This window comes from Puma concolor, chromosome D3 (genome assembly GCF_028749965.1).
Source record: "Puma concolor isolate L17-30 chromosome D3, mPumCon1.1.hap2, whole genome shotgun sequence".
Classification (NCBI taxonomy): Eukaryota; Metazoa; Chordata; class Mammalia; order Carnivora; family Felidae; genus Puma; species Puma concolor.
In genome coordinates this window covers 73,024,134-73,052,105 of record NC_141678.1, presented here as the reverse complement: position 1 = coordinate 73,052,105, position 27,972 = coordinate 73,024,134, and the positions used below count along the sequence as shown (strand labels likewise).

The 27,972-nt window shown below is 37.5% G+C and overlaps 1 protein-coding gene across 4 annotated transcripts in view; it reads right to left on the bottom strand.

Moving 5' to 3' along the window:
• The window catches only part of DCC (DCC netrin 1 receptor), a 1,162,490-nt gene that overhangs the window by 47,718 nt on the left and 1,086,800 nt on the right, over positions 1-27,972 (bottom strand). For all 4 annotated transcript variants that reach the window (XM_086683010.1, XM_086683011.1, XM_086683012.1 and 1 more), the window contains 3 exons: positions 24,121-24,283; positions 15,822-16,048; positions 11,445-11,561 (listed from right to left, as the gene is read on the bottom strand). In XM_086683010.1, the coding sequence (XP_086539136.1) occupies positions 11,445-11,561; positions 15,822-16,048; positions 24,121-24,283 (507 nt within the window). The remainder of the gene's footprint in view (positions 1-11,444; positions 11,562-15,821; positions 16,049-24,120; positions 24,284-27,972) is intronic.

The following is a 27,972-nucleotide window of genomic DNA, read 5'->3' as shown; positions in this document are numbered from 1 at the left end:
ACTCAATCCAGAAGAAAAAAACCCAGCAGTTGAAAACTTATGCTCACATACGTCTATAAAATAACATATAATTTCAGTTTACAGAAATATTATGTTGCAAAGAAATGAGATAGATGATCAATAAAAGACATAAAGATACATGGCATTTGTATATTATTCTGTAGGGAAATTAAATCGCAGGTACTAGTTCAAGGGGAAACAAGTGTAAATTTTTGTCAGTGAAAGAGAGGCTTCCTCACATATTTTGTAAATGGATGGTGGTGGATATCAAACTGATATAATTTTTATACATTTGAATTTATTTAAGAGAGTGGTATATGAAAAAAGTACATTTTTCACAGATATTTATAACAAACTCTTTTAAACGTTAAATTCAGAATGTTTCAGGTGATACAAAGTGTTCAAATTAGTTTTGGGACGAACTGAATGAAAATTTGAGAATAAGTGGTTTACAGCGCAATGTCTTATAAAGATACTTTAGAAAGAGTAAATTGGGATATACAAACACATGAACAGACTCGAAAAGAAGAAAAAGAAAAAAAAATGACAGAGAAAATGGTAAAAAGAATCAGAGATTCAAGCCAGATATCAGCTAAAATGACCATAAATTCCTTAAAGAAAAGAGGTTATAATTTTGTAATCTTTGTGTCTCTCACACTATATTGATAGAGATACTTCTTACTTTTCAAGTGAGTTAATAAGAAGGATTTTCTAGAAATAATATTTAAAAATCTGTCGTTTCAACCCACTGGAGACTTTTTAAGTGGTTTGATGTATTATTTAGTTTCTTACGGTTTATAGTTACTATAATAATAATGGTAGTGATAATAGACTTGAATATATTTGTAAATAAGAACCATACAATAATATAATGTCTATTTTCAGAAAACTTAAACTCTTAGTCTTCCAGGTAGTCAATTTAATGATATCATCTATCTTACTGATCAAATGGGATCACTGCATAGTCATTAATATAGATTGCCAGGTTGTAAAGCTATCCCTGTGTTGACAATTTTTACCCATAAATAAATGTGACAATGATAGTTTCGCTTAGATACATAGAAGGTACCCACTCCACAAATTGTGCACATTTCCTTATCAATATTATTATTTGAACTTAACCAATATCTTATAATACACTTAGAAAAAGAATTTCATACATATCTCTTGGTTGGAGCTGAATAAATTTGAATGGAGAAACAAAAAATAATTTGGCAAGCCACAGAATATAAAATCAGAGAGCTGGAGAACCCAAGAGATTAAATTTATATTGCAGTTCCAAGTCTTTCATTATTGAAGAAAGAAATTTTCCTTTCTAAGAGTTTTGCATTTTCACTACTGACCTGGGTACAAATGGTTTGCAAATAATAATTCTTTAAAAAATAATACACCTATTGTATGTTTCTGCATTTCAGCAATTCCCATAGTTCTATTCCCTGACATAGAATAGTCTGTATTCCAAAGCTTTGGTTCTGAAGTATTTTGATTCATGATTCATTTCTAAAAGGGCACAGAAGTCTACACCTACTTATAACACAGTTGTTGCAGAAATGATCATTCTAAAGTAAGTTGGATACAACACAATGTATTGAAATGCTTTTTAGTATTTTTCTGCTACGTGTCAGTTTTAAAAGCCAGAAACACACATCCACATCCACACACACATTCTCTGTCTCTGCTTCTGTCTCTCTCTCTCTCTCTCTCTCTTATTCACACTATAGTTCAAAGCATTCGCTGCACTATGTTTATGTAAAACAACTCGGAGAGCGATATCATCAAGAATTTTCAATAAATCTCTGCTCTGTGGCCAAAGATGACAAGAAATCTGCTCTGACACAGCTTGCTGACAAGTGAATTTATATCTCACACTGATGCACAAAGATTTTTCAAATTGAAATTTCCTCACCAAATTACTTAGCTCTCTGAACAGGGCATACTCATATCTGAAAGCTTTTACAACATTCTTAAAAATGTTAGCAATAAACACAACCTATAGGAAATCTAAAGTAGAGATTTTTTTAAGCTACAATTTTAATAAATAAAGCCCTCTGTAGGTATTTTTCAACATGGTACTTGACATAGTTGAGAGAGGTGTTGAAGCAGAGAGGCAGAAAAATAAGAGTAAAGATAATATTTCGAATTGAAAAGAATTTATGTGAAATGATTTCTCATTCTGCCTCTCCTTACCACGTCTTTTCTGCAATGACCGATATATCAGCTGGACTATTTGGAAATTTAGTGCCTATGGCCCTTGATAAATATTTTTTTCATCTCCTTCACATTTTCAGGCGTCCATTGGCAAACACTTTTCATGGAATATACATGAAAAAGTCCACCAAAAGTCCACCAAAGTCCTCTTTAGGAAAAGTGTGAACATTCACAAATATGTGTTCTGTAGTTATTCTCCACATCATGCTAAAGAGCCCAAGCACTGAGGTCAAACTGCCTGGGTTCATTATCTAGTTCTGCCACTTTAGCACTGAGTAGGTTTCACAGCCCGTATCTAAGATGCCTCCCATTGAGTATCACTGTGATATTCACATCTTTGGGGAGTTCCCTGCCACATTTCACCAGGGTTGGTCTGGTGACCAATGGAATGTTATAGAAATGCAGAAGAAATTCCACTTCCCAAATCAGGTTTAAAAAGATTGTCCTCGAGGGCGCCTGGGTGGCTCAGGTGGTTAAGCATCCAACTCTTGATCTCGGCTCAGGCCGTGATCTCATGGTTTATGAGATCGAGCCCTGTGTCAGGCTCTGTGCTGACAGTGTGGAGCCTGCTTGGGATTTTCTCTCCTTCTCTCTCTGTCCCCCTGGTTGCTCTCTCTCTCTCTGTCTCAATAAATATATAAACTAAAAAAAAAAAAAAAAAAAAAAAAAAAAAGATTATTTTCTCTCTCTCTCTTTTAGATCACTCCCTCTGGGGGAAGCCAGGAGTCATTTCTTGAGGACATGCTGGAAAACCTGTGGACATGATAGAAGCTATTGAGAAAATGAGTGCTTGTTTTATGTTGTTGCTTCATTTTGGAGGTAATGGATAATTGCTCATTAGCTTGGCAAGTGATTTAAGGTCACTATTTCTTAGTTTTCTCTTTGTAAAGTGGAGATGATAATAGTACCAACTTTGTGGAGTGGCTATGAGGATTTGAGAGATCTTCCTTAGTACAGAAGAGAGGAGCGTCAGGGGTCAGCCTTTTGAAAAAGCTGGTTATTGTTATCAATCTCCAGGGATCCAACAGATCTTAAGATTGTTTGTTTGTTTGCACTCAGTAATCCTAGGAAAGCATTCTTGGTCGGATGTAGGCATTCACAGGGGCTGCAGGGTGATAGAATGAATGTTAAGATTCATTAATAGAACCTGTTAAGCTGGGATCAGTCTTAGGATACTGGCTTCTTACACCATGAATGCAAGGTTCAGGCAAGGATTCTGAGTTGGAATCAAATGTTTTAGGGGTTGGAATGATCTTCATATCAGTAAAAGATGGACTTCTGGTAGTACAGCACCTCAAGCCAACAGAATTCTAGTTTTTAAAATCTGCTTCTTCTCAATAGCTTCTTCAACCCATTGTTTGAGTTCTGCAGTAAAGTTACTAAAGTAGATGGTGGGAGTGGGGAAAAAAAGAGTTGGCTTTCACAGTGAATGTTCTAGAAAGCCCCAAACCAGTGGTCATAAGCAGCTTCTAAGCTATCACAAAAGCAAAACTGTATGCCTTCCTTTGCCTTAGTCTTTTTACTAGATACTTTCAGGCCACTTTTTCAGACTTTTTTTCCCTTAAAAAAGCTGGGATTGCATTTTCCCCCCCTTAAAGATGTACAGGGAAACAGAAAAAAATGAAATTCAGGAGGCTCCTGCCCAATAAACTCTCATACATTTAATTATCAGAATTTTATAACTAATGTAATCTTAGAGGTCACCTGCTTCGATCTATATCCCTCCCATTTATGCTTCCTTGCCTTTCCTCTAGCATTTTACAGAAGAAAACACAGGTTGAAAATGGAAAGGGGAACCAAGGTCAAACAAATACTTATGTTCCATCAGGTAATAAAATACTAGAAACGTAAGTAAATCTTTATCCTTCCAGGAATTGCTCTCAGCCAAAGAAGTTGCTTGCCCAAGATTACACCCCACTTTGCAGGGGCAGCCTGCATCATACTTGAGACAAAGTCCAGAAACCCACCTCCCTTGCCTCCTTTGGGAAAACGCTAAGGGCAAGCCCAGCACCAGAGCAACCCATAGGGTCAGCTGCAGCTCCCATTAAACTAAGTCACCAGTTCAATTTCTCCCTCCTCCCAGTCCTGCATCCCTTACCCTCACAAATGTTATTCCAGAAAGCACTTGTTAATAAATTGCCTGTATTCTAAATTCTGTCTCAGAGTCTGATTCCTGAAAACCCAGCATATGACCCTTAAATACCCTTTAAAAATTCAGGAAAGTTATACTTGATGCTTCTGATTTCTTTTTTTTTTTTAAGTGTATTTATTTTGAGAGAGAGAGAGAAAAAAAAACATAGTGGGGGAGGAGCAGAGCCCAACTGGGGCTCCATCTCATGAACTGAAAGATTATGACCTGAGCTGAAACCAAGAGTCAGATGCTTAACTGACTTAGCCACCCAGGTGCCCTGTTGCTTCTGATTTTTCATAAATAATTTCATTTATAATAAGAAAAAACATTTAAAATAATTCTTTGGTCATTGTAAAAATAGTCAGTCTTTGCTACCATTTTAAAACAAAGTGCTCGGGATTGGAAAATCAAAATACGTGGGTATTTTTGCCTGTGCTTTCAGCTAGTGTGTTTCTCATGAGCATTAGTTTACTTTGCTGTGAAATGTGTTCAGGGATAGGAGTAACAGAGGCCACATAATGTTTTCAACCAATAAGTTGACAAACCTTACACAAATAAACAGATGTTGCACTCCAATGAAATTAAATATATTTCCCCATGGATTTTAAGAACAAAAAGCCACTTCAGATAGTCTATATTTGATCTGCTAATTTACATTTTATAAAGCATGCTGAGAAATGTCAAGGAAAAGGGGAAAAGACGGTCTTACAAAAAATAGCGATTCTTAAGTGGAACAGCAAACATCTTCATACATGTGACTAGAAATCAGCGCGATGCTACGATGTAGTTTATACAAGACTCAGTAGATGAAAGACTTGATAAATCTAAATAATACTGCAAGTGGGGCCATCAGAAAATGTATCTACTCTTCTGAATGAAATCATAGCTCTGCCAAGATACAGATTTACAATTTGTTCAGCAGAGTTATCTAAGACCTATCAATCATGTCAATTGCAAAGAGTTTATTTTATTTATCAGAAAGCTTAAGAATTTATTTTAAAATCAACTTTGATTATATGTTGAAGTCATTTCCTTTCGTTAGATAGAGTTTTACCAACACAGAGCTTGGAGGTAACAAAGAATATGATATGACAAAGTTACTTCAAAGATATATTTTCTATTGAGTCTTCATTTCTCATAGAAATTTTATTTAGGCATAATATATATCTTGAAAATTGAAATATCCAAAGTAGTGCTCAGTGATTTTCCAAAGTGAAATGCCTTGCAACTATCATTGAGGGCATGAAATAGAACATTATCAGAAGTTGCCCTATGGTCTCTTCTGGTCACTGATCATCTCCCATCAAGAGTAACTGCTCGTCAGAATTCTGACCCAATAGATTATTTTGCCTGTTTTTAATTTTACATAAATTGAGGGGCACCTGGGTAGATCAGTTGGTTAAGCATCTGACTCTTGATTTCAGCTCAGGTCATGATCTCAGTCTCCTGAGTTCGAGCCCTGCGTTGGGTTAGGTGCTCACAGCACAGAGCCTGCTTGGAATTCTCCATCTCTCTGCCCCTCTCCCACTCACACTCTGTCTCTCCTAAATAAATGTTAGAAACTTAAAATAATAATAAAATTTACATAAGTTGAATCTCATAAATGTGTTAGGTTTCTGTCTTACAACATTTTATCTGTGAGATTCTCCCTATTGTTTATGGCATTTTAGTTTGTTCAATTTCATTGCTGCATTATATTCCACTGAATATAATGAATATGTTACGGTGTAATAAAGATATGATATGGGGAACAGTACTGCCACACATATTCTTGTTTGCGTCTTTTGGCGAATACATTATGTATCTCTGCTGGGTAATTTTACCCAAGGTTAAAACTGGTATAAGATTGGGATTGCTGGGTCAGAATATTCTTATACATTTTATAAAACTATTTAACTATTTAAAATAATGTACCTGCATTATATGATAATTTTTAAGAGAGCAACAAAATTAGTTGCTGGTCATTTTACGGCCCCCATTCATGTAGAGTAGGACACCAGGAATAAGGAAAGGTTTGCTGTTGTAGGCAAAGAGCAAGTTGGAGCTTCAGGTGACAACTTGAGGCGGCACAATGTAGTGGACGGATCTAGCACAGGTTTTGGGTTCCTACTCTCACATTCCTAGTTTCCATAATTGTAAACTGGATGGGCTACTGTCAAAAATCTTTTTAAAAAGTATATAAATGATATAAGGCATGCAAATCATCTTAGTCCTTGGAGAAGCAGAATACCAGAGGTTCAGAGGTTGTCCAGGTGTGTCCTGAGGTAAGTCAGTAAGCTGTCTGAGTCTCTTATCTGAGTCTCGCTATCTGTAAAATCAGGATAATCTCACCACATGATAATATTATGAGGATTCACTGAAATAGTAATTAGCAAGGTATTTAGCAAGTGAATAATATTCAGAAATTCTCAGTATTTGTTAGGTTTCATTTCATTTTTCATTCTTTCTAAGCTCATTATTTCCTTTCCTGTTTAGTAAAAACAATTTTAACTGCCCTTAATACATCATAAAATCTTATTAGAAGATATTCTAACTATAACTGATTTTAAGAAAGGTCCTTAAACACTGGTGTGTTACAAACACAAGGCAGTCTTATAATGCATTTACTTATTCATTCATTCATATGACAGACGTTTAGCAAGCACCAGTTTTGTGCTAGTATTGAGCTATACAATGTGTGAATGCAAAGATGAATTAGATGCATTCCCTCCCTATCATGAAGTAATTCACAACCTGTTAGAAAAGGACAGATTTGGACTGGAATACCTAAACATATGAGGCAGTACATAATTAATGCCACGAATATAGTAGAATGAAATGCTATTCAAACATGAGAAAGGAAGCCATCATTTTCTGGATGCAACATTCAGAAAAGAAAGAATTTATGAGAGCATCACTATCTGCTCTGGTCTGTGAAAAATGCATACAACTTTGTTAGGGAGAGATAGCCACTGAGTCATTCCAAAAAGAAAGAAATGTTCAGAGGGAAAAAACAAAGAAAAGACCATGTATATTTATGGACAGGCAATTTAGTCTAGCCTTGCAGGAATCTAGGATATATCTCTATCTCTCTATCTCTATATCTATCTACCTACCTACGTAACTACCTAACTACCTACTATATCTATCTAGGCATAGGAACAGGACACTAGAAATGTAGACTTAAATGTGAGATGCTCAGCGGTTTGTAGGTGTTTTTTTCTTGGCAGGCAATGGGGAGCTTTTGGAGAAATTTATAGAATGGAATGCCATATTTAAGTTGTTTTAGGAACACACCTGTCAGGCAGGATACATATGAATCTGGAAGATGCTAGAAGGGGGGACTCCTTATGAAGCTGTTTCGACAGTTCAGGTGTGAGGTCATAAAGAAGAGAATTAACATATGACTCCAGGGAATGGGAAGGTAGCCAGGGATTCAAAAGATATTGTGGAAGGAAAATCAACAAGATATGAGAACTTATTGCATAAGAAGGTTGTACATGGAACAGAAGGGTCCACAAAGGATTTTTTTTGAGTATAGTTGACACAGAAGAAACTACAGAAGACTGGCAGCACTAGAACTTTGTTACAAGAGGAAAGTAGCCGGAGGGGAAAAGTGAAACAGCTCAGTGTAAATGTCTCTGTATGTAATGAAAGAAATGAAAGAAGGACAATGGCTTCACAGGGCACCTCTGTAGGGAGCTTAGTGATTAGGAGCTCAGAACTCTGAAGCCAGACCTTGTGAGTCCAAATTCTGGTTCTGCCACTTAGATGCTGTGTGACTAAAAGCTAGGTACTTAAACTCTCCAAGACTCAGTTCCCTTATTAGAGAAAGAGGCATAATAATTATATCTATCCCATGAGTTGAAGAGCTAGAATTCATTATAAATTCCATAAAAGTTTTTGTACTTATTAGAGTAACACTGAAAGCTGCAATGGAGCATGGAGGAAACATGACATACAGTAGAGTAGAGAGAAGCAACTGTTAATTCATTCACCTAAATTATCTTGATTGAAGCCTCCCAGGCTCTGTTCTGAGTATTAAGGATATGAACTGATCACAGAGACAAAATCTCTACCCTCATAGAAATTACATTAAAATACAGGAAACAAACAAACAAATACAAAAATGTGAACAGGATGGTCAGACACATTAATAAAGAAAAACAAAGCAGAATATATAGAGCAGAGAGTGACCACAGATGCTATGTGTGACATTTGTCAGGGAAGACCTATAGTGGGAGCTGTTGAACACAGAATTGAATGAAATTAAGGAAAAGGCATGTAAATATCTATGAAAAGAGATTCCAGGGAAAGAGAAGAGCAAGTGAAAAGTCCTTGCATTTGAACGTATGTTATTATCCAAAGAACAGAGGGGAAGGCTATGAGGCTGAAAAGGATTAGAGTAGTAGCAGGAGATGAAATGAGAAAGGAGTCCAGAGGTTTTATCACATGGGGCCTTGTAGGACATGGTAAAATCATGGATTTCACTCTATATGTTACGGGAAGTTAAGAAGAATAACATCATCTAATTCATACAATTGAATGGCTGCTCTATAGACAACTCGCTACAGGGGCAAGAGCTAAAGAAAAGAGACTAGTTACAGGTTTAGAACTGTGGTCAAGAATCTGTAACAGATGGTGGTGGCATGTGTTAGGACAGAGCAGTTGAGATGGGAAGGAGTGGTCAGATTTGGGACCAAATCAGGTATTGTAAGCAAGAACTGTAGTACTGACGAAAGACTGAATTTGGGGTGTGATGAAATTTGGATTAAAGAGTATGAAACTAGAGTTTTCAACAAGAGTAAATGGATGAACTGTGGTAACATTTATTGAAATAGGGAAAGAAGTAGGAGGATCAAGTTTGGAGGTGGGAAAGGCAATTATGAAAAGTAGGATCTCCATAGCTATATTGCCTATTAGACAGCCATATGGAAGTATTGAGTCAATGGTTGATATGAAAGTTGATATGGGTTATGATAAGAGATTAACTTAGAGATAAAATTTGGAATTTATTAAGATTTAGATGGTGTTAAGGCTCTCAGAACAAAATGACATCATAGAAAGATCTAGGTAGGTAGAAGAGAAAAGGCTGAAGACTGAGCTGTGGGGCATTCTCTGACTTAGAGACTGGGCATAAAAGGAGGAATAAGTAAAAGATACTCAAAAGGAGCAGCAATGGGAAAGAAAGAAAACCAGGAGCATTTAGTATACCATAAGGCAAGTGAAGATAGTGTTTCAGTCAAAAAAAAAAGTGAGAAGCTATGTCAAATTTTGCTGAGCATCTGAGACTTGACCATTTATTTTGACAATGTGGAGATTATTGATAACCTTGAAACTCCAGTTTCAGTGGACAGAAACTGTCTCATTAAAACTAATAAGGAAGATTACAAAGAGGGAAAAGCCAGTATAGACAACTTTTAAAGGAGTTTTTCGGGAAGGGAGAGGAATAGGCTGTAGTTGGAGGGGAAAGTAGTACCCAAAGATGGTATTTTATTTTTTATTTTTTTTTTTAAATTTTTTTTTTCAACGTTTATTTATTTTTTTGGGAACAGAGAGAGACAGAGCATGAACGGGGGAGGGGCAGAGAGAGAGGGAGACACACAGAATCGGAAACAGGCTCCAGGCTCCGAGCCATCAGCCCAAAGCCTGACGCGGGGCTCGAACTCACGGACCGCGAGATCGTGACCTGGTTGAAGTCGGACGCTTAACCGACTGCGCCACCCAGGCGCCCCCCAAAGATGGTATTTTAAAACAGCAGTGTGACAGAATGTTTGTACGCCAGTTGGAATTATCTATGAAGAGAGAAAATGGATGATACCAGAAATGGAAGGGATACTTACAAGATTCCCCAAGTAAGTGAGAAGGGATGGCAACAGGGGAAAGACCTGGCTTGAGACAGGAGCACAAACACATTAACTAGATTTGATGGAAGGATAAGGATACCAATTCTCAATGCTTCTCTCTTCTTGGTAATGTAAGAAGCCAAATTATTGGCTGAGCATGGGGAAAGAAGAGAGATTTGGGGAGTCTGAGAAGAATAGATATAAGACATTCATTTCATAACCCGAAATAATCCAAAATAATGAATGAATGGAGAAATGAGTGGCATTACCAAATACATGACTGCTAATACCTGGCAAGGAAGTCATGTGTTTTCTCCAGATAAATCAGCCGTTAGTAGAGTGGAGCTAATTAAATAGGGTTGAGTTTTTTTCTGGTGAATATGATGGGGAAGGAGGATCAACAGAGATGAGGGTGTTTGCAAGGGACTGAGGATTATAAATGACTATGACTTCTCAGTTGAGTTTGGAGGGAAATCAGGACAGGAAGCAGATGAGGGACAGTGGGAAGGTGTCAGAGTTAATGCAATGGAGGTCTTAGTGGGATTGAAGACTTGTTGGCAAGGGGGGAATAAAATAAGTGAGCAGGAAAGTAACAAATAGAAAAAAGGGATGATAGAAACTGAAGATTATAAGGGTTACAATGATTGGCTTAGTGCATGACACGGACTTGATGAATTGAGGTGGGAAGGAGCCAGTATAATTGTAGGCACCATAAAGGGACCAACAGTCTACTGTCATTGGATGAATTACCTACATGGAAATTATAATTACCAAGATTAATCACAGAGGTAACTAGAAGGGCGGCAATCCCTAGGTGTGCTAATATCTTCAGTAAATGTGGGAATATGACAGAAAACTTCAAAAATAAGAGGGTAGTAACTGGATATCTGTTAACACTTGCTTCAAGGGTGCTAGATTATTTAAAACTGGAAATGGGACCCATTAAAAAAGTAAAAAAAGAACAAACCCAACTATGAATGTGATCATTAGAACAAGATCAATAATAGTGACAGAAATTTCCATTCTTTTTATATAAATTTTTTTTTACAATTCCTTAACACTGTAGCCATCTGTTTTGCAATTGGATTATATACAAGAGAAACCACAATAGCAGTGTATGTTTGACTTCAAATTATAAATTAGGGTTTTAGTCATTCTTCATTTTGTCCAGATGCCCAGAAAATTCAGGGGAAACTCTAAATATTTTTGATAATTTGATATAGAAAAGATGAAAACAGAAAACCCTTCATTTCTTCATTGTGGTTCCAATCTTTACCCACCAGGATTGTTGGACTGAGCATCCATAGGAATCATAAGCTTGGCCCGAGGGGCTCGGCGGGCAGCCAGTGACCTTTCCAGAGTAGACATGGAACTCCCTGCTTCTTCAGTGTCTTGACCTACAAGAAAAACAATACTGAGAGATACACCTTTTTCAATGATGCAACACTTTACATAATTTCCAGCCAGGCATGCCAATGCCTTTTTTATTTTATTGATATTTAAATAATAATACCTACTTTTTTGTTACCCAATCAATATACTCCCATTGCACAAACATTAATAAAATGTATCATAACCTCATTACTCAGAAAGAACCATTGTTTATATTTTGTTCCTTATCAGGTTTGCTTACAAGTTTATATGTGAAAGTGAGAAGGTATATATTAATATATATATATTTTTTACTAAAGTTGCATTATACCATATATATCATTTTGTAAACTTCTCAATAATATGAATGTCGTTCTCTGTCAAGTCAGTGTTATTTATTTATGTATTTAAAAATGCTCATGTTTCTAAGTTCATGAGCACCATCCATTTTATTTTATTTTATTTTATTTTATTTTATTTTATTTTATTAAGTACACTGTATGCCCAATGTGGGACTTGAATTCCTGACCCTGAGATCAAGAGTCACATGCTCTACTGACTGAGACAATCAGGTGCCCCAGTTTTATCATTCTTTAACAGTTCCATTAACATCCCATTGTATGAATTTACCACAATTTATGCAACTAGTACTTAGGACCCAAAGACATTACATCGTATTATAAAAACTCAGAAAATAAACTACATTTTTTAAAATAAGTCTAGGCATAGTTATATACATTTATTATAATGCCACAAAATGTCATTCTAAAGAGTCATTAAAAGTGGCAAGAATGGTTTGTGTAGATTTAAAATGTATATAAAAAATACATGTTGAAAGGCACCTGGGTGCCTCGGTTGTGTCTAACTTCGGCTCAGGTCATGATCTCACAGTTCATGGGTTCTAGCCCCACGTGGGCTCTGAGCTGTCAGCCCAGAGCCTGAAGCCTGCTTCGGATTCTTTGTCTCCTCTCTCTCTGCCCCTCCCCTGCTTGCTCTCTGTCTCTGTCTCTGTCTCTCTCCAAAACAAATAAACATTTAAAAAAATACATGTTGAGAACAATAAAACTGAAGTTTTGAATAGTATGTGTATCATTTGTGTAATATACATATGAAAGCATATTATATATACATACACATTTGTATGTGTATAAATATATAAATGTAAATATATCTGTATATTATATATTATATATGTCGTGTGTGTGTGTGTGTGTGTGTGTGTGTGTGTGTGTATATTTGTATACAAAGGTTACACACAAAATTCTTAACATTGCCTTCCTTTCATGAAAGGGATAAGGAATTTGGGGATGGGGAAAGGCACTTATACTTTTTACTTCCTTTGGATATTATTTTCACAACTTTTTGTACTATTTTTTTTCTTTTAAAATTACATGCACATGTTCTTTTTTTAAATTAAAATAGTAGTTAATAAAATTCAAAATTTAAAATACTGATGGGGGAAATTTCTATGCAGCCCAGATAATGGCAGCTGCCTAGATTTGTATCTGTCCACACATCCTCCAAAAATCTATACAGAACTATACAAGACAATAAAGCCACGCAAGATGTATCCTTTTGAAATGACTAAAGGAGAAAGAACAAACAAACTCTGGATTTCCTACAGGCACAAAAATAAATAATACTTTCCAGCAAATCTATGACTCAAAGTTGAATATTTGAAAAAACTACACAAAAGACAGAAGAGGGGAATAAGACTCCTAAGACTGACCTAAAATCATTCAGAAAAGTCTACCCTACGGAAAAATGTTTTAAAAGTTTCCTAGTAGACCAGAGCACTTAAAAGTATACTATTTATTGACATGGAGTTTTGTTCTTTTAACCAGGAGAGTACAGAGAATGCTTACTATAATGGAAAATATAACCAGCAGGATTTTGAGTGCTACTTTCCTTTTACTATAGAGTTGGCAAGTAGGTCCTCAAATTAAAAACAAATAGGCACAAGAACCCTGTCATTCTAAAAAAAAAAAAAAGAAAAAAGGAAAAAAAACCAAAAGAAAAAAACCAAAAAAACAAAACAGCAATCACTTGAAGTTAAGCTTCTTCCAGGACTTATTAAATGATCAAAAGTAGTCTGGCTGTCCCCACTCCAAATGCCATTTTAGTATATAAATGATATAGGGAAATATAAAGAAGGAGGAGTCCTAGAAATAATTGGCAAAATCTTCTGCGGGCTGAGAAGCAATTCTGTCCCCTCCAGTGGGAGGCAGAGGTATGCTCTCCTCCTGATGCCCCACTAGGAACCAAAGCTGCCAGAATAAACACCTGTAAAATGTGGAAGTTCCTGCAAAAGAGATCTACCTTTCATTCACTCTCCAGATAGTAGTCTCTTCAGGCAGCTGGCTTGCTGGTCTACCCTGTGTATATTTAATCAGAAGAGGTTATTGAAGAGAGCAAGACTGAAAGAGTGACAGCAGTGGAGTATAAGCTCTCTCATCATTTGGCCTGGAAAAGAAGTAGGAGCTTCTTCTGGGTCAAGTGTGCACTTGAAAAGTTGCTCAAGCTTGAGTCTTCTTGCTGGAATTCACCCAAGTGCACCTGACCCACCTAAAACAGTGAGGGTAAAAGAGCTGTTCTTGGTAGGAGTGGGGTAAGCCTTGACTTGATATCTCACATGGTGTAATGAGCCAGGGGAAGAATCCCACAGGATCTCATAAATAATTCATACTTGTGTTTCACAAGAGACCCAGAATTTGGATGTTGCGTGAGGACAGTCCATGTGCTCACAAAGCAGCACAGCCCTTCAAACTGTCCTTTCTGCCCTCTCTCCTTGCCTCTCTTCTCATCTCCCTTCCCCATCCTCCTACAAAGCCAGGAAGAACAAATAAGTAGGAGGAATAAGTAAAGGTGTTTCTGAAACAGACTGTGCCCCCTCCTCCTGTCCCATCCCCACCTCTCCTCCAATGTGCTGGAAGCTTTAAAGAACAAATTACAGCCCTAGTCCTCAGAGTCAAAAGTCTAGCTGGCCATAAGGAAAGGAGAACCTTTAATGTAGATTTCAGATGGCAGTTTTGGACAGAACCTGAATGCAGGTTAACCAAATGAAAATGATGGGAAAGTTAAGGAATCTGCTTGAGATATTCCTTAAGAGCTAGAAAAAGTATATTCAACAACTCATGGTTAAAAATCAGTAAGTGAATTCCTTGTTTAAACAATTCTAAGCTGAAAAAGTCTAGTAAGCCAGTTACATATTCCAATAACTAAAATATTTTAATTCAGTTTTAAAACAACGGCTATTCATTCTGCAAACACATGAGTAGACTAAGAGTTGAGTTTTGTTTTGTTTTGTTTTGTTTTGTTTTGTTGATCAGAGTACTTGGTTGATTTTTCTGCTTTCCATAAGCAGTTCAAAAATATGATGACTAACAGAAAGTGAAATATCTTACAACCACTTTTTAGATTTTCTTAGTTATTCCTAGACATGGATTGTTCTGTGCCTATTTATTAAACAGTAGGCTTTTTTCTTCTGATCACGTTGTATGTCAACATCACCTGCAGACAGACTCCATCAAACTAGGCTAGTGATCATATAATGTGATTACACGGGGACAAAAGTTGATCTTTACAGTAACCAAGGCTGAAATAACAGGAGATGTTATGTTATTATCTTCACGTGCCATGTGACCCTAGTGTGATTTTTTTTAATGCAATGAATTGAGAGCAAATTTTTTAAAAACATTTTATTAGTTTTTGAGAGACAGAGAGCATGAACAAGGGGGGGCAGAGAGAGGGGGAAACACAGAATCTGAAGCAGGCTCCAGGCTTTGAGCTGTCAGCACAGAGCCCGACATGGGGCTAGAACTCACGAACTGTGAGATCATGACCTGAGCCAAAATACGATGCTTAACTGACTGAGCCACCCAGGTGCCGTGAGAGCAAATTTAAAATCAACTTTCAATTATCCATAGACATAAGGAATGAAAAAAATGTACAAATACCTTCACATTTTGACAAAACTCTCATTCGAGATTTAACAAAAAGCAGTAAGTTCATTTGGCTTTCACATTTCAGTATTTCCCAAATGTGCCACCTGTTACCTCTTAGAAGTTTTAAATAACGTTGCAGTTATAAAAGGCAGGTAATAGGATGCTGGAAAAGAAACTAGTTAATCAACCGAATTTACATCAGATTATTTTAACTATCGGTAAATGACCCACAGATTGAAGGGAAAGATGTCTCCATCAGAGAGGAGACAAAGAGGAAACTTTTTGTAAATAAAGTTTCAGAGTGGTGGGGGGTTGTCCTGATGCCTGAGATGAGAGAGTTACCTGAATGAGAGGTGCTTTTGCTCCCCAGCTGGGTTTCTGACTGGCTGTGGCTGACTGGTGTGAGGTCTTGGCAACTTTGGATGGGGGAGTCCCTTCCTGTAGGGTCAGTACCTGATGGCTTCTCAATATTTTTCATCTCCATTTCTTCATGATGTATCCAAAGATCAGGGGGCCTGAGGTCCTTCTGGCTGCCCTTCCTTTTGCCAACACTGTGGGTGGCCCGTTTCCTATGGAAGAAAAATTAGAAAGCAAATGTGAATGCTTCTATTCAGTGGTCCTTCCTCTCTTTTCTCAGTCAATTCAAGTTAGAAGCAGAGAAGGATAGAAGGGGCTCCCAGGAGGAAACCTGTGAAATCCAGGAATTGGCAGGCATGTGTTGGCTGCCTTTCCTTGTCTCCCCTGGAGATTCACCACATTATAGGAGCAGTGGTGCTGAATCCCCAAGGCCTCGGCTGCCTGCCAGAGAGTGCCTGACTCTAGCTTCACCAGCTACAAATTCCCCACAAGGTTACAATGGGTGAGATGGAACCATATGCCAATCTTTGGAGCCAGTCATAAGATACTTCACTGCAACATCTGTTTAGGAGATAAATGAAGGAGTCGTGTTGAAAGGGCAAATGGAAATAAAAAGGCCAGAATTTGTGCCAGCCAAGACTGGGGTTTAGAAGAAAGTCTGTAGCTCAGCTGTATAATTTAATGTGCTATTTGAAGACAAAAGGCCGAATGAGGACACTCTAAGGAGAATAAAAGCACTTTTGCCTTGGAGTTACTAAGTATCTGGATGAAAACACAGTAGGATCCATCCTTTGAAAAGAGAAGAATACAGTTTAGAAGTATGCTTCAATTATCTCCTATTTTCCTCAATAAGAATTTAGCAACCATAAATTCATTTTTCAGTGGTAGTCTGTTTTTGGGGCTAGTCAGATTCAAATGCTCCCTTTAGGCTAAGTAGCATGATACTCGTGGCTAGTCATTCTCTACAGTAGGCATCAGTAAAGTATGGCCTGCAGACCACATCTGCCCACTGCCTCATTTTGTAAATAAAGTTTTATTGGAATCCTACTGAACTCATTTATTTTCACACTGCAGTGTGTCGAGTGGTTGCAACAAAGAATGTATGACCCACATGTCTCACAAAACCTCAAACATTTACTATTTGTCCCTTTTCAGAAAGTTTTCAACCTCTGCTTTACAGTTCTAGTTTTTAAAATCTCTGCTTGTATCTTCTATTGGTAATAATGTCTCTTCTAAGACAGAATTCAGATGGTTTAAATCCAACATTTGATAGAGCCCCAGAGAGAAGTAACTCCCTCTCACTTCCTCCCTTGCGACAAATGGTTTATGAGGATAGCTGTTTTCATGGTTGCTAAATGACTCAAACAAACCACTTCAGTGAAAACTCTTTGTAACCTGTACAGGCCACTGAGAGCGGCTTCATTTTCCAATGCTGAAAATAACCTTTGCATTCGTCAATTAATACATGCTTAGTGATGTGACTTGCTGAATTTTAATATATTTTTATCTTTTTTGAAGTGTGCTGATAAGGATAGGAGACAAAGAATGCCAGACTTAATATTTATCAAGTAGTTTAGTACAGAAATAATGCAGTATTTTCTGTTCTAATATTTTCCCTACAGCTCCCGCATTTTGCTGATTTCTTGGCAGCAGTCCCATACTGACTCTGACAATGGTCTGTAATAACCTTTAGATCATTTTCTTATATCTAAGATAATAACTCTCTGCTAACCATCCATTCCCTGAATTCATTTCCTTATACTTCACCTGCCCAAATGTACTAGTCCGCAAATGACACACAGCTCGCAATGTAATCTACCCCTGGTCACTTCTTAGAACAATCTAATGTCATTTTCAGACTTGGAGATTTCACCCTGTTATCTTTCTAACAAATCAAAATGCTAAAACACTTTTTAATCCCAGTGCCTATCAGACTGAATACAGAGAAGTACCAGTTCCCAAATCCAGGATAAGATGGCCAATGTTTTCATAATAACTCAATATTTAAATAGGTGTGGGAGGGAAATGTGTCAAATAATTTTTTAAACTAAAAATAAGTTATGAATTCTGGTTTCCTCTTGCTTACACACATGCCTCATTCATTCATTCATTCATTCTTCATTCACCAGCCCCTATAATCTCAGTACCAAGCATCCACAAATGTAGTTTACTAAAAAAAAAATTCCAAATCTGACTGAGGTAGAGCTTTTTTGATTTATAGCCTCCATCTGGGAAAAAATTATCATTCTTCATAAAATGCATACACATTTTTCTGATGGATTTTAGTTAGATTAAGACCTTTTCTGAGAAGCTACTCATCCACTTAGCTGTCAGCCAAGAATCTAAAGACTCTAGGGGAGCCTGGGTGGCTCAGTCGGTTAAGCATCTGACTCTTGATTTTGGCTTAGCTGGCAATCTTGCAGTTGGTGAGTTCGAGCCCCAGGGTTGGCTCCGCACTGATGGCACTGAGCCTGCTTGCGATTCTCTGTCTCCCTCTCTCTCTGTCCCTCCCCTGCTTGTGATCTCTCTCTCTCCCCCCCACCTCTCTGTCAGAAAAACATAAAAAATAAACATATAAAAAAAACTTAAAAAAAGAATCTAAAGATTAAACAAATTTTATTTCCTTTTTGTATATATTCTATGAAAGGGCATCTACTAACTACTTTTGTTTTCTATCATGTCTCTTATCAAGAAGGAATTCTTTGACCTTGGAGAGGCCTCCCTTCCCTGCGGGTGGTAGTAGCCCAGCCACCAGGTGCAGCAGGTTTTGTAATAAAACTGACATTTGCTCATAACTGAACTGAGATTTGTCTTAAAACCTGAGTTGTCATCTCAGCCTTCTGTCCATCTGCTGGTTCTCTGATACAGGACCCACTGTGGTCCCCTTGATCCTCTGTCTCATCATTGGAATCTTCAAATTTGTATGCAGATGAACCTGTGCAATGGGTCCTGAGGTGTGGTCCTTGGACCAGCAGCATCAGCATCACTTGGAAACCTGTTAGAAATGCACGTTCTCAAGCTCCACTGCAGTTCAGAAACTTGCAGATGGGGGGTGAGAGGGTGCAAGTGGGCAGGAGAGGGTGGGGCCCAGCAGTCTGTGATTTAACAGCTCTCAAGGGAAATCAGATGCACTCCAAGTTTGAGAAACACCACCTTAGTGAATTTTTTTTTGTTTTTATTTTAAACCTAGTTTTTGCATTAGATATACAATATGTCACATGTTTGTCCCTCCCTACATGCACCCTTTCTCACAGGTACCAGTAATCTTCCAGCTTCCAAAAACAGCCATAGGATGCCAGGGTCTCTTCTCACCCCATGGGCTATTGAATAAAGGCAAAGCAAGCATTCTTTCAAGGTTCTCTGCTGTCTCTTTCTCATACTGGGGGGCAAAGTTTTCACAGCATAATCAAGTGTTAGTGTTTTTTGTTCTCTCTCTCCATCTCCCTCCCTCTCTCATTGTACTTTTGCCCAGAATGCCTTCACAATCCTATTTACTTACAAACTACTGACTCTTAAAGACTTTCTTCAAGCCCTTCTTCTTCAGGAAGCCTTCCTGACCATGCTAGGTCAGTGTCATCTTAACATACCTAAATCATTTCCCTTGTCTCTTTACCACTCACCTTGCATTGATGACCGTCTGTCTTACTGAGCCGGCCAGATGCTCCCAGTGTGTGTATTGATTTCCTCCCGTGAGACTACAGCAAATTCTGTTTCATTCACTTATCCAACATCATCCGTTGTTTTGCAACATGTATTCATTTATTTATTCAGTGAACATTTACAGAATACTGAGTATGTGCCAAAAAAATGTGCTAAGTACTAGAAATGCAAAAGATAGGTGAGACATTGGGAGCTTAATAAATGAATGGAAAATGGCATGGCTACTATGAATTTCTGCATTGTTGGAGTCATGAGCAGGCAACGGATCATGGCAGTTGGTAAAGCTGAAAAAGTGGAGGGACCAAATCACAGGAGGCCTTGCCTCCAACAGAAATATTTTTAATAGTATCAGGAAGTCAGTGGGGAATTGCAGAAAGATCTTTAGCTCAAGAGTTAACATTAATCAGATCTGTTATTTTGTATAATGCAGATTACTTACTGAACACATAGTAATTACTTGAATTAAATAATGAGAATTTTTCATTATCGACTTGGAAGTATTTTTTTTGGCAAGATTCTCTGATTTTTTATTGGCTTCTGTGTTTCTTACTTTGCGCATAACCTATTACTATAAGAGAAGTTTGTTTCCTCAATCACTTTTAATCAGTATGTTTAGGATGTGAAAGGGTAAAAGCCAATATTGGTTTAGTATCCATTTTATTCAAGACTGTGCCCTTTGAAGTTCTACAAAACTATCATTTCACAGATTCTTTTGCACATTGTAATAAACTATTAAATCCCCTTCTCTGCTTAGGCATCCTCTGTTCAAGTCCCTCACAGGAGGCAAATAGTGTTGTACTAATTCTTGTGGTCAGATAGGTGTGTGTCCAAGATCTGATGGAAGGTTGAGGCAAGAACACTTTGCCCCACTGGGGATTTACAAAAGGTTTCAGAAAGGAAGAAGAGCTGGAGGGCATGTGAAAAAACGATTCAAGTTCACCAGGAAAAAATATATTAGGATGTATAAGTACCCGCCCAACTTCTTCCATCCAAATCTTTTCCAAAGGTTTCCCGCTTCTTAATTCTGTATATTGATTATTTTCATTCTGCCAACTGATATAAAAAGCAAAAGAAAACACTTGTATTGGAAACCCAGGGAACATGTGTCATAGATACTCAAATAAACCTGCATTTTCTGTGGTGGAATTAAGATATACTGAAGATATATTGAATCCTAAGGGGTTGCCTCTGTGGAATAGGGAAAAATAATTAAAATGTTAAAAATCTGAAAATCAGTGAATGTAACCTAAGCTATAGTAGATTTCATGTAAGAGTTTAAACATTTGATTGTCAGCATTGAAAATGATTATTTCTGTTAAGAATGTGGACTAATATTTAAAAGTTGCTGTACACTTGTCACATCAAATAGGACATTTAGTCAGTTGGTGACTCTATCAAGTAAAACTTGAATTTTATTTACATATTTAAATTTAATGTAGTCGGACAAGCTGTTGATAATCTACCCAGGTAACTGCCTTTAAAATGTGATAACCATGCGTCTTGGATTTCCAGCGTATTCTCAATGTCAAATCTTTTGTCTTTAGTATCTACAGATACATTCTAACTTATCATATTCCATATTCTATAGCTTGGCCAGGAAAATGTCATTACTTTATTAAAAGGCACAAAACCCCTCACCTACTCCCCATTAATTTAAGCTTTCACAAACACATTTTTTCCATCTTAGGATATTCTACTATGATTTCACTAATTCAAAATGTGTAAGGGGAGTCCCTCTTCAAAGTAGTAAGCGATTTTAAATTAATAACCAAAAAGAAATACAAAATTATTTTTATTTCATATCAATTTGATGCCACATGTTACCATGTGATTCTACAACTTGATAGCATTCCATGGGGAGTTTCAGTGTTCTGAGGTAGAGAAGATGACAGAATGTATTTATCCCTGTTTCTCATTTGAGGAAACTGACATTCAGGGATTAGGTTTCATTAACCACCACTAATTTAATTCAAGAAGTGGGGAATCAGAACCAGAACTTGGGTTCTACCTTCTGTTATTTTATATCGTAAAAACAAAACGGTACCAACTAGAATGTGAATCAGATAACTACCTCATTATTAAATAAATATGTGTATACGAAAAACCATACAATAAAATATATGGACATTAACTTGAATGATGTACTGCTCACAGTGCACATAAATATGCTTCAAATCCGTTGGATGCAATTCAAGAGCCCCAATAAAACACAAAGACAATTTACAGTCTCCAGCACCAACAGGTAAAGAGATATTGAAGCAGCTCATGAATGTGTTTCCTATTTCACTTTATTAATTACATGAAACTCTCATTTTTCTGAGGGTTCTGTAAGGGACATTACTTCTGTTTTAGATTGGAATTGATTTTGCTTTCATCTGCATCATTTAATTTGTTCAAAAAGTCTCAGTGATGGTGGTATCAGGGGGAAGGATCCTCAGTAAAATCAAGAAAAGTTAAATTAAAACTCAGGAATATCTTGAAGGAGAAATTTTTCTTTTTCACATTTTCTCTGTTAGTATATACAAACAGAGAGGCCAGGATGAAAGGCAATGGGTCTGTTACAGAAGAAAGATAGATGAGGAAAAATTGTGAAAATATGCCAAGTAAATATTAAGAGATTTTGAGTGAAGGCTGAGGAAAAACCAAAGTGGCAGTAGGACAGAAGCTATAAATTCACTTTCTTTGGTTTTCAGTCATTCATGGAGTGATTTATTCTTTCATTCATCTCCTAATCTAAAAATGAGTTCTATTGAGGGCTCAGCCTCTACTCTTTCCAAATAAAACCTTCAAGCTCTTAAGAAGTGCTTAGCATGGGATCTAAGACAATTTAAGAGTTTCTAAAAATAGCATGAAATGCCACTTTTGCACATGGAGAAGACTGGCATTTTCTCTGTGAGGAAACAAAATATGTCCAAGAATCCAATTCATCAGGTCCATATAATCCACCAACATTCTTTTCAAAAAGATGAAAATGAAAAAACCAAAACACCCCACTACAGGTGGTTCCGATGATTAAACTTAGTTTAGTGAACACATTCATGTTTTTCAAGCCATCATGAAATAGGCCAAGCTTGGTTTTGGTGCCTTCCCCACTTTCCTTCACGTGAATATTTCTCAGCTCTACTTCAGCGGCCTGTCACATAGATGTCTTCCCATTCTATGTCTGCACAGCCCCATTCCTGGGATTATTCCACCAAGAGACTGTCGAATGCCTCACCCCATTACAGTTCTTTTTTCTCCAGAGCCTCACTAAATGTCCAGCACACTGGAGGTTCTGTGTAATTATGATTTCCTAGAATGCTCACACATGAGAGTAAGTTAAGCTCAGTCTGCCTGGCTTCTTGTTTAAGCACAATGGATTAGCACATCAGCTATCACTAACTCGAAGATAGCCCAATTTCACACATGCAGCCAAATATAAAATTTGTCCTGCCATATAAATAAATTAAATACAAAGACTGCATCTACACTCATATGTCACTTTCTTTAGCTTGTACATCTTCCTGTATCCTATTTCTAAATACCTCACTTCAAAAGGTTGTAAGATACAATACAGATCAACAAATGGGTCATAGGCTTTTTAAAAAGAGAAACTAAGGTATTAGCAAGGGAAGAGAAACAACGATTTGTTAGAGAATCTTTCTCTGACACTGTGTGTAGCATATAGTTGTCAAATCAGCCACCTATAGGCCCAATGCCTCAGGCTTTCAGAGCCGGCACTATGCCTGAGGCCAAAGGGAAAAAAAAAAAATCAAGGGAAGATCTTATCAGAGCCAATTCAGTGAGAGAGTACAGCTGAAAGGGACATATCAGGCTGGATTTGAAAAGTGCTAGACAGGCAGAGAATAACCAGGAGATTATTGCTGATTCCCACAACTTCTGACACAAGGTTAATATGCTGGTTATGGATGTTGCTGGAAGGGGATAAACTGAATTAAAACCATCTTTCCATTCTAAACTTTGACTTTGATGTATCATCCTCTGCATGGGCTATAACCTAGAATTGCATAATATGGAAAATTTTTTTAAACCCCTCAAAACGTTGAATTTCTGAGAATCAACCACAGCCGGGAAATCCGAACATTGGGAATTTCTAGGATCTCTCTTCTATCCTAAGTACTGTCTCCAAACTAAATACTCCACTGTATTATAACTACATTGAGTTTGGTAGTCATCCGTGCATCAAGCATTGGTTAAATGCCTACAGGCCTCCTTGCCAGAATTGATAAATACTTTCAAAGGAACACACATCTCCAACATTTTACACATAATTGCAGACAGGGCCATGAATTGGGACATGGTGAAGTCCATTTTCTAAATGTTGCTAAAGGAACATGTGCCCTCCTCTGAAAGGAAGGATCTGGCCCAGAGAAGTCAAGTCAAGCAGAAATGCCAAGTGGGTCTCCAGGTGGATTCTATTATTAAGTCTGCAAGCCTAGCCCTCACTCACTCAAGTTATGGGCCTGAAATGAACAAAAGGCAAGGTTTTGCTCAGGTCAGAGGCTAAGGAATATGTGGTAAATTATGAAAAAGAACACCAAAAGAGATTTCTCAAAAATATAACTCAAGAAGGTGATAGGTCAAACCGTGACCTCTCTCCTCTCGGGAACCAGCTGTTACCTACTTTCTCTGCTGGGCTGAAGAGCGCCGGGTGCAAATCACAGCCACGATCACTACCACCAGCACTGTGATGACGCCAACGGTGACCACAATGATTACAAGCAGGTTGCTGTTCTTTTGAGGAGTGACACTGCCGTGTGGGGGGTGCATCTGGCCAATGGGTGGCTCTGGGAAAAGACAGGCAAATGGAGATCAGATTTAGGGGTTGTGACAGCTCCGCGTTTATCAAGCTGTTAAGGATGTGAATGTTCCTATTGTTCTGGGCATTCTTGAAGCTGGGGAAAAAAGCAATGAAAAATGAGAGGAAAGATCTATGTTACCTCCCCAAGAAGAAAATTAAATATATGTCCACACAAAATCCTATACGGAAACATTCATAGCAACATTATTTAGAATAGCCCAAAGTGGAAGCAACCCAAATGCCCATTGACTGAAGGATGGATAAACAAAATGTGGGGCTTCCATACAGTGGAATATTACCCAGCCATAAAAGGGAATGAGGACCTGATACATGCTATGACATGCATATACCTTAAAAATGTTACTCTAAGTGAAAGAAGCCAGACACAAAAGGTTAATATTGTACGATTCCACTTATACAAAATATCCAGAATAGACAAATCTGTAGAGACAGAATGTAGATTAGTGTTTGCCAGTGGATGGGAGGAATGAATGGGGAAGGACAGCGAATGGGTACAGGGTCTCCCTTGGGGATGGTGAAAATGTTCTGGAATTAGACAGTGGTGCTGGTGGCACAACCTTGTGGATGTAACTAAAAACCACTGACATCGTACACCTTCAGAGGGTGAATCTGTAGCACGTGAATTATTTCCCTCTTTTTTTTTTTTAAAGAATTAACCTGTCATATTGAGTAGAAAGTGGGGACAGGAGGAAGGCTACTTTGTACTACGAGTATTCCAGGGTTATGAGAACCACAGGAGGCTATGCTTTATGAGAAATCACTATTTATTCGAGGGTGTGAAGGACAAACTATTTGACTCCAATCACTTACAATTTATTTCCACTTTTTTTAAGGAAGCTATCTATAAAGCTTTAATTTTACATTTAATTTTCAACCTATTAAAAGTGCATGAATCCCACTTAAAAGCTGTCACTTGGTTCAAAAGAGGGTCATAAAATCCTGATATGAATGTTCTCTTGTCTTGCAGTAGTACCTCATGGTAGACAATGTTTAGGTGAAAATAACAGACAAGACATTTTTTGTTATAATTTGCTTAGGTAAACAAGAATGGCTAATGACACCTTAAATTGCTTTCTTTAAATATTCAGTAATCAATTAGAAATATTATGTCCTATGTTACGTTATTCACTAGAAGTAACAACATTTTAAAAGGTAAACAGTAGCTTGTTTTATTTATAAATTAATTTAAAGGGGTGCCTGGGTGGCTCAGTCGGTTAAGTACCTGACTTTGGGTCTGGTTGTGATCTCACCGTTCATGAGTTTGAGCCCCACATCAGGCTCTCTGCTGTCAGCACAGAGCCAGCTTGGGATGCTCTGTCCCCCCACCCCCCCCCCCCCGCCCCTGCCCTAACCCCCTCTCTCTCCCACTCTCTCTCAAAAATAAACAATTAAAAAAAAAGAAGGGTGCCTGGGTGGCTCAGTTGGTTAAGTTGTCTGACTTCAGCTCAGGTCATGATCTCACCGTTCATGAATTTGAGTCCTGCATTGGGCTCTCTGCTGTCAGCGCAGGGCCCAGTTTGGATCCTTTGTCCCCCTTTCTCTGTCCCTCCCCACCTCATTCGTTCTCTCCTTCTCTCTCTCTCTAAAATATAAACATTTAAAATATACACATATAGGGGCGTCTGGGTGGTTCAGTCGGTTAAGTGTCCCTCCGACTTCGGCTCAGGTCATGATCTCACAGTCCGTGGGTTCGAGCCCCAAGTCAAGTTCTGTGCTGACAGCTTGGAGCCTGGAGCCTGCTTCAGGTTCTGTGTCTCCCTCTCTCTGGCCCCTCCCCGCTTGTGCTCTGTCTCTCTCTCTCTCTCTTTGTCTCTCTCAAAAATAAATAAAAACATTTAAAATATATACTTAAAAATTAATGTAAAAAGTCACAGAAAGCAATGATTTTGTATATTTTCCTAGACCTAAGTTTGAATGTGCTTCTTTAACAAGCTATGTTAGCTTTTTATACCTCCTGAGTGAAGTATTTAGGCCTTTTACACCCTCAGTGACTTTGTCTGCAAAATGGAAATAATACCGGCATTGTCAGAATTAGAGAAAATACATACAAAATGACCATCTCAGCACCTGACAGGGAATAAATCAAAATCAAAACCAAAACACTATCTTTTGACAAGTTATCTAAGAATCATTGTTTTTTTGAAACAATAGTCACCTAAATTTAAATTATTGCTGATTCATTGTTATTGGAAAAATATTAAGCACTTCTGATATAACTTGAATCTCAGGGGAGGAACTCATCAAAAGTGTTTAAATAGCACTTTCTGTTAAACATTCTCTTATAAGTGAAAGAAATAAGATATCCTTGAAGTAATTTTTACATTTACTGCAAAGGAATGAGGCAAGTAATAAAAGGTCAGAACTTTCTGTATCATAGTTTTACTTACAATTTAAAAAGTCATTTTACAGTAGTATCTCAATATGCCCTTTCTGTGCTTAATAAATTAATTGATTGGAATAAATTAACCTTTTATGTGAGAACTTACAATGAAGACAGTTGGAGATATCATGGATTTTTATTAGCATGACTTCAATTTAACAGTTCACCATTTCTGACAAACTTAGTTTCAGTCATACAGAACAGTACACCTAATGAACATTTTTAAAACCTTGTAAACTAGAATTTTTCAAATTTCTACTCATTTCTTTTTCCTCCCCACCCAGAAAGGCATCATGTTTCAAGTGTGAAAGGAATGACTCTGGACTTTGCTGAACATGAATGAGATTATATCGATGCCATTTGCCTTAGAGAGTTAGGGATCATGAGGACTCCCATTATAAATCTTTGATACCAGGCCTTTACGCCTTCCTCATAAAAGTTCCCATCAGTTTGAAAGTTGATATTCAAGGTCTTTCATTAATTTCCCCATCTCAATTCAAAGGCTGAACAATCAGAATATTTGACATCAATGGGCAGTTAAGAAAGTCAAGTGGAATGGAATCTTTTGATGTCGCTGACCCTCATTATCTGTGGTAATTTGTTCTGTAGAGTTGCTGTAAACACTGAATTAAGGAATACTAAGTATTGCTGCTGGAGGCAATGCAGTGTTAGGTTCCTGGGAGCCTCTGGTTACAACATTTTTATCAATCAATATATAACCTTGTTTTATATGTGTTTCTTTTTAAAGACACTTTATTTAATACATAATGTTCATTCATTGACATTGAACTCACAGTCAACAACATCATAACTCATGCTTGAGTGAAGCTTAATTAACACACACATTTTCTCCATAAGCTACAGCATACAGCCTTTTGCGTGTAGGAACAGTAAACAGCACTTCAGCACTACACTTAAGGCCACTTTAAACCCTGAAACCACCACTAAAAATGCACAAAAATGTAAAAAAAATTGGCACTACATACACTGTAGAAAGGACGCTTGTTTACACTGTGAGAGCTGAAACAATAAGGCAGAGGGTCATCTTGTTTATTTCAGCTGAGTTCGTGAGCACTGGGCTACTCAAACTTTTGGCTGCTCTGCGCATGTCCACAATGACCATAAAAGCATTACAGGTATTGATTTTGGTGGTTAAAAATAAATTCTAGCAGTAAGTGAATTCACAATAACAATCTGCAAATAATGACAATCAACCATATATTTGAACACATCAAAAGACTGTTGCAAATTAGGGAAAATGTTAGAGCTCATCA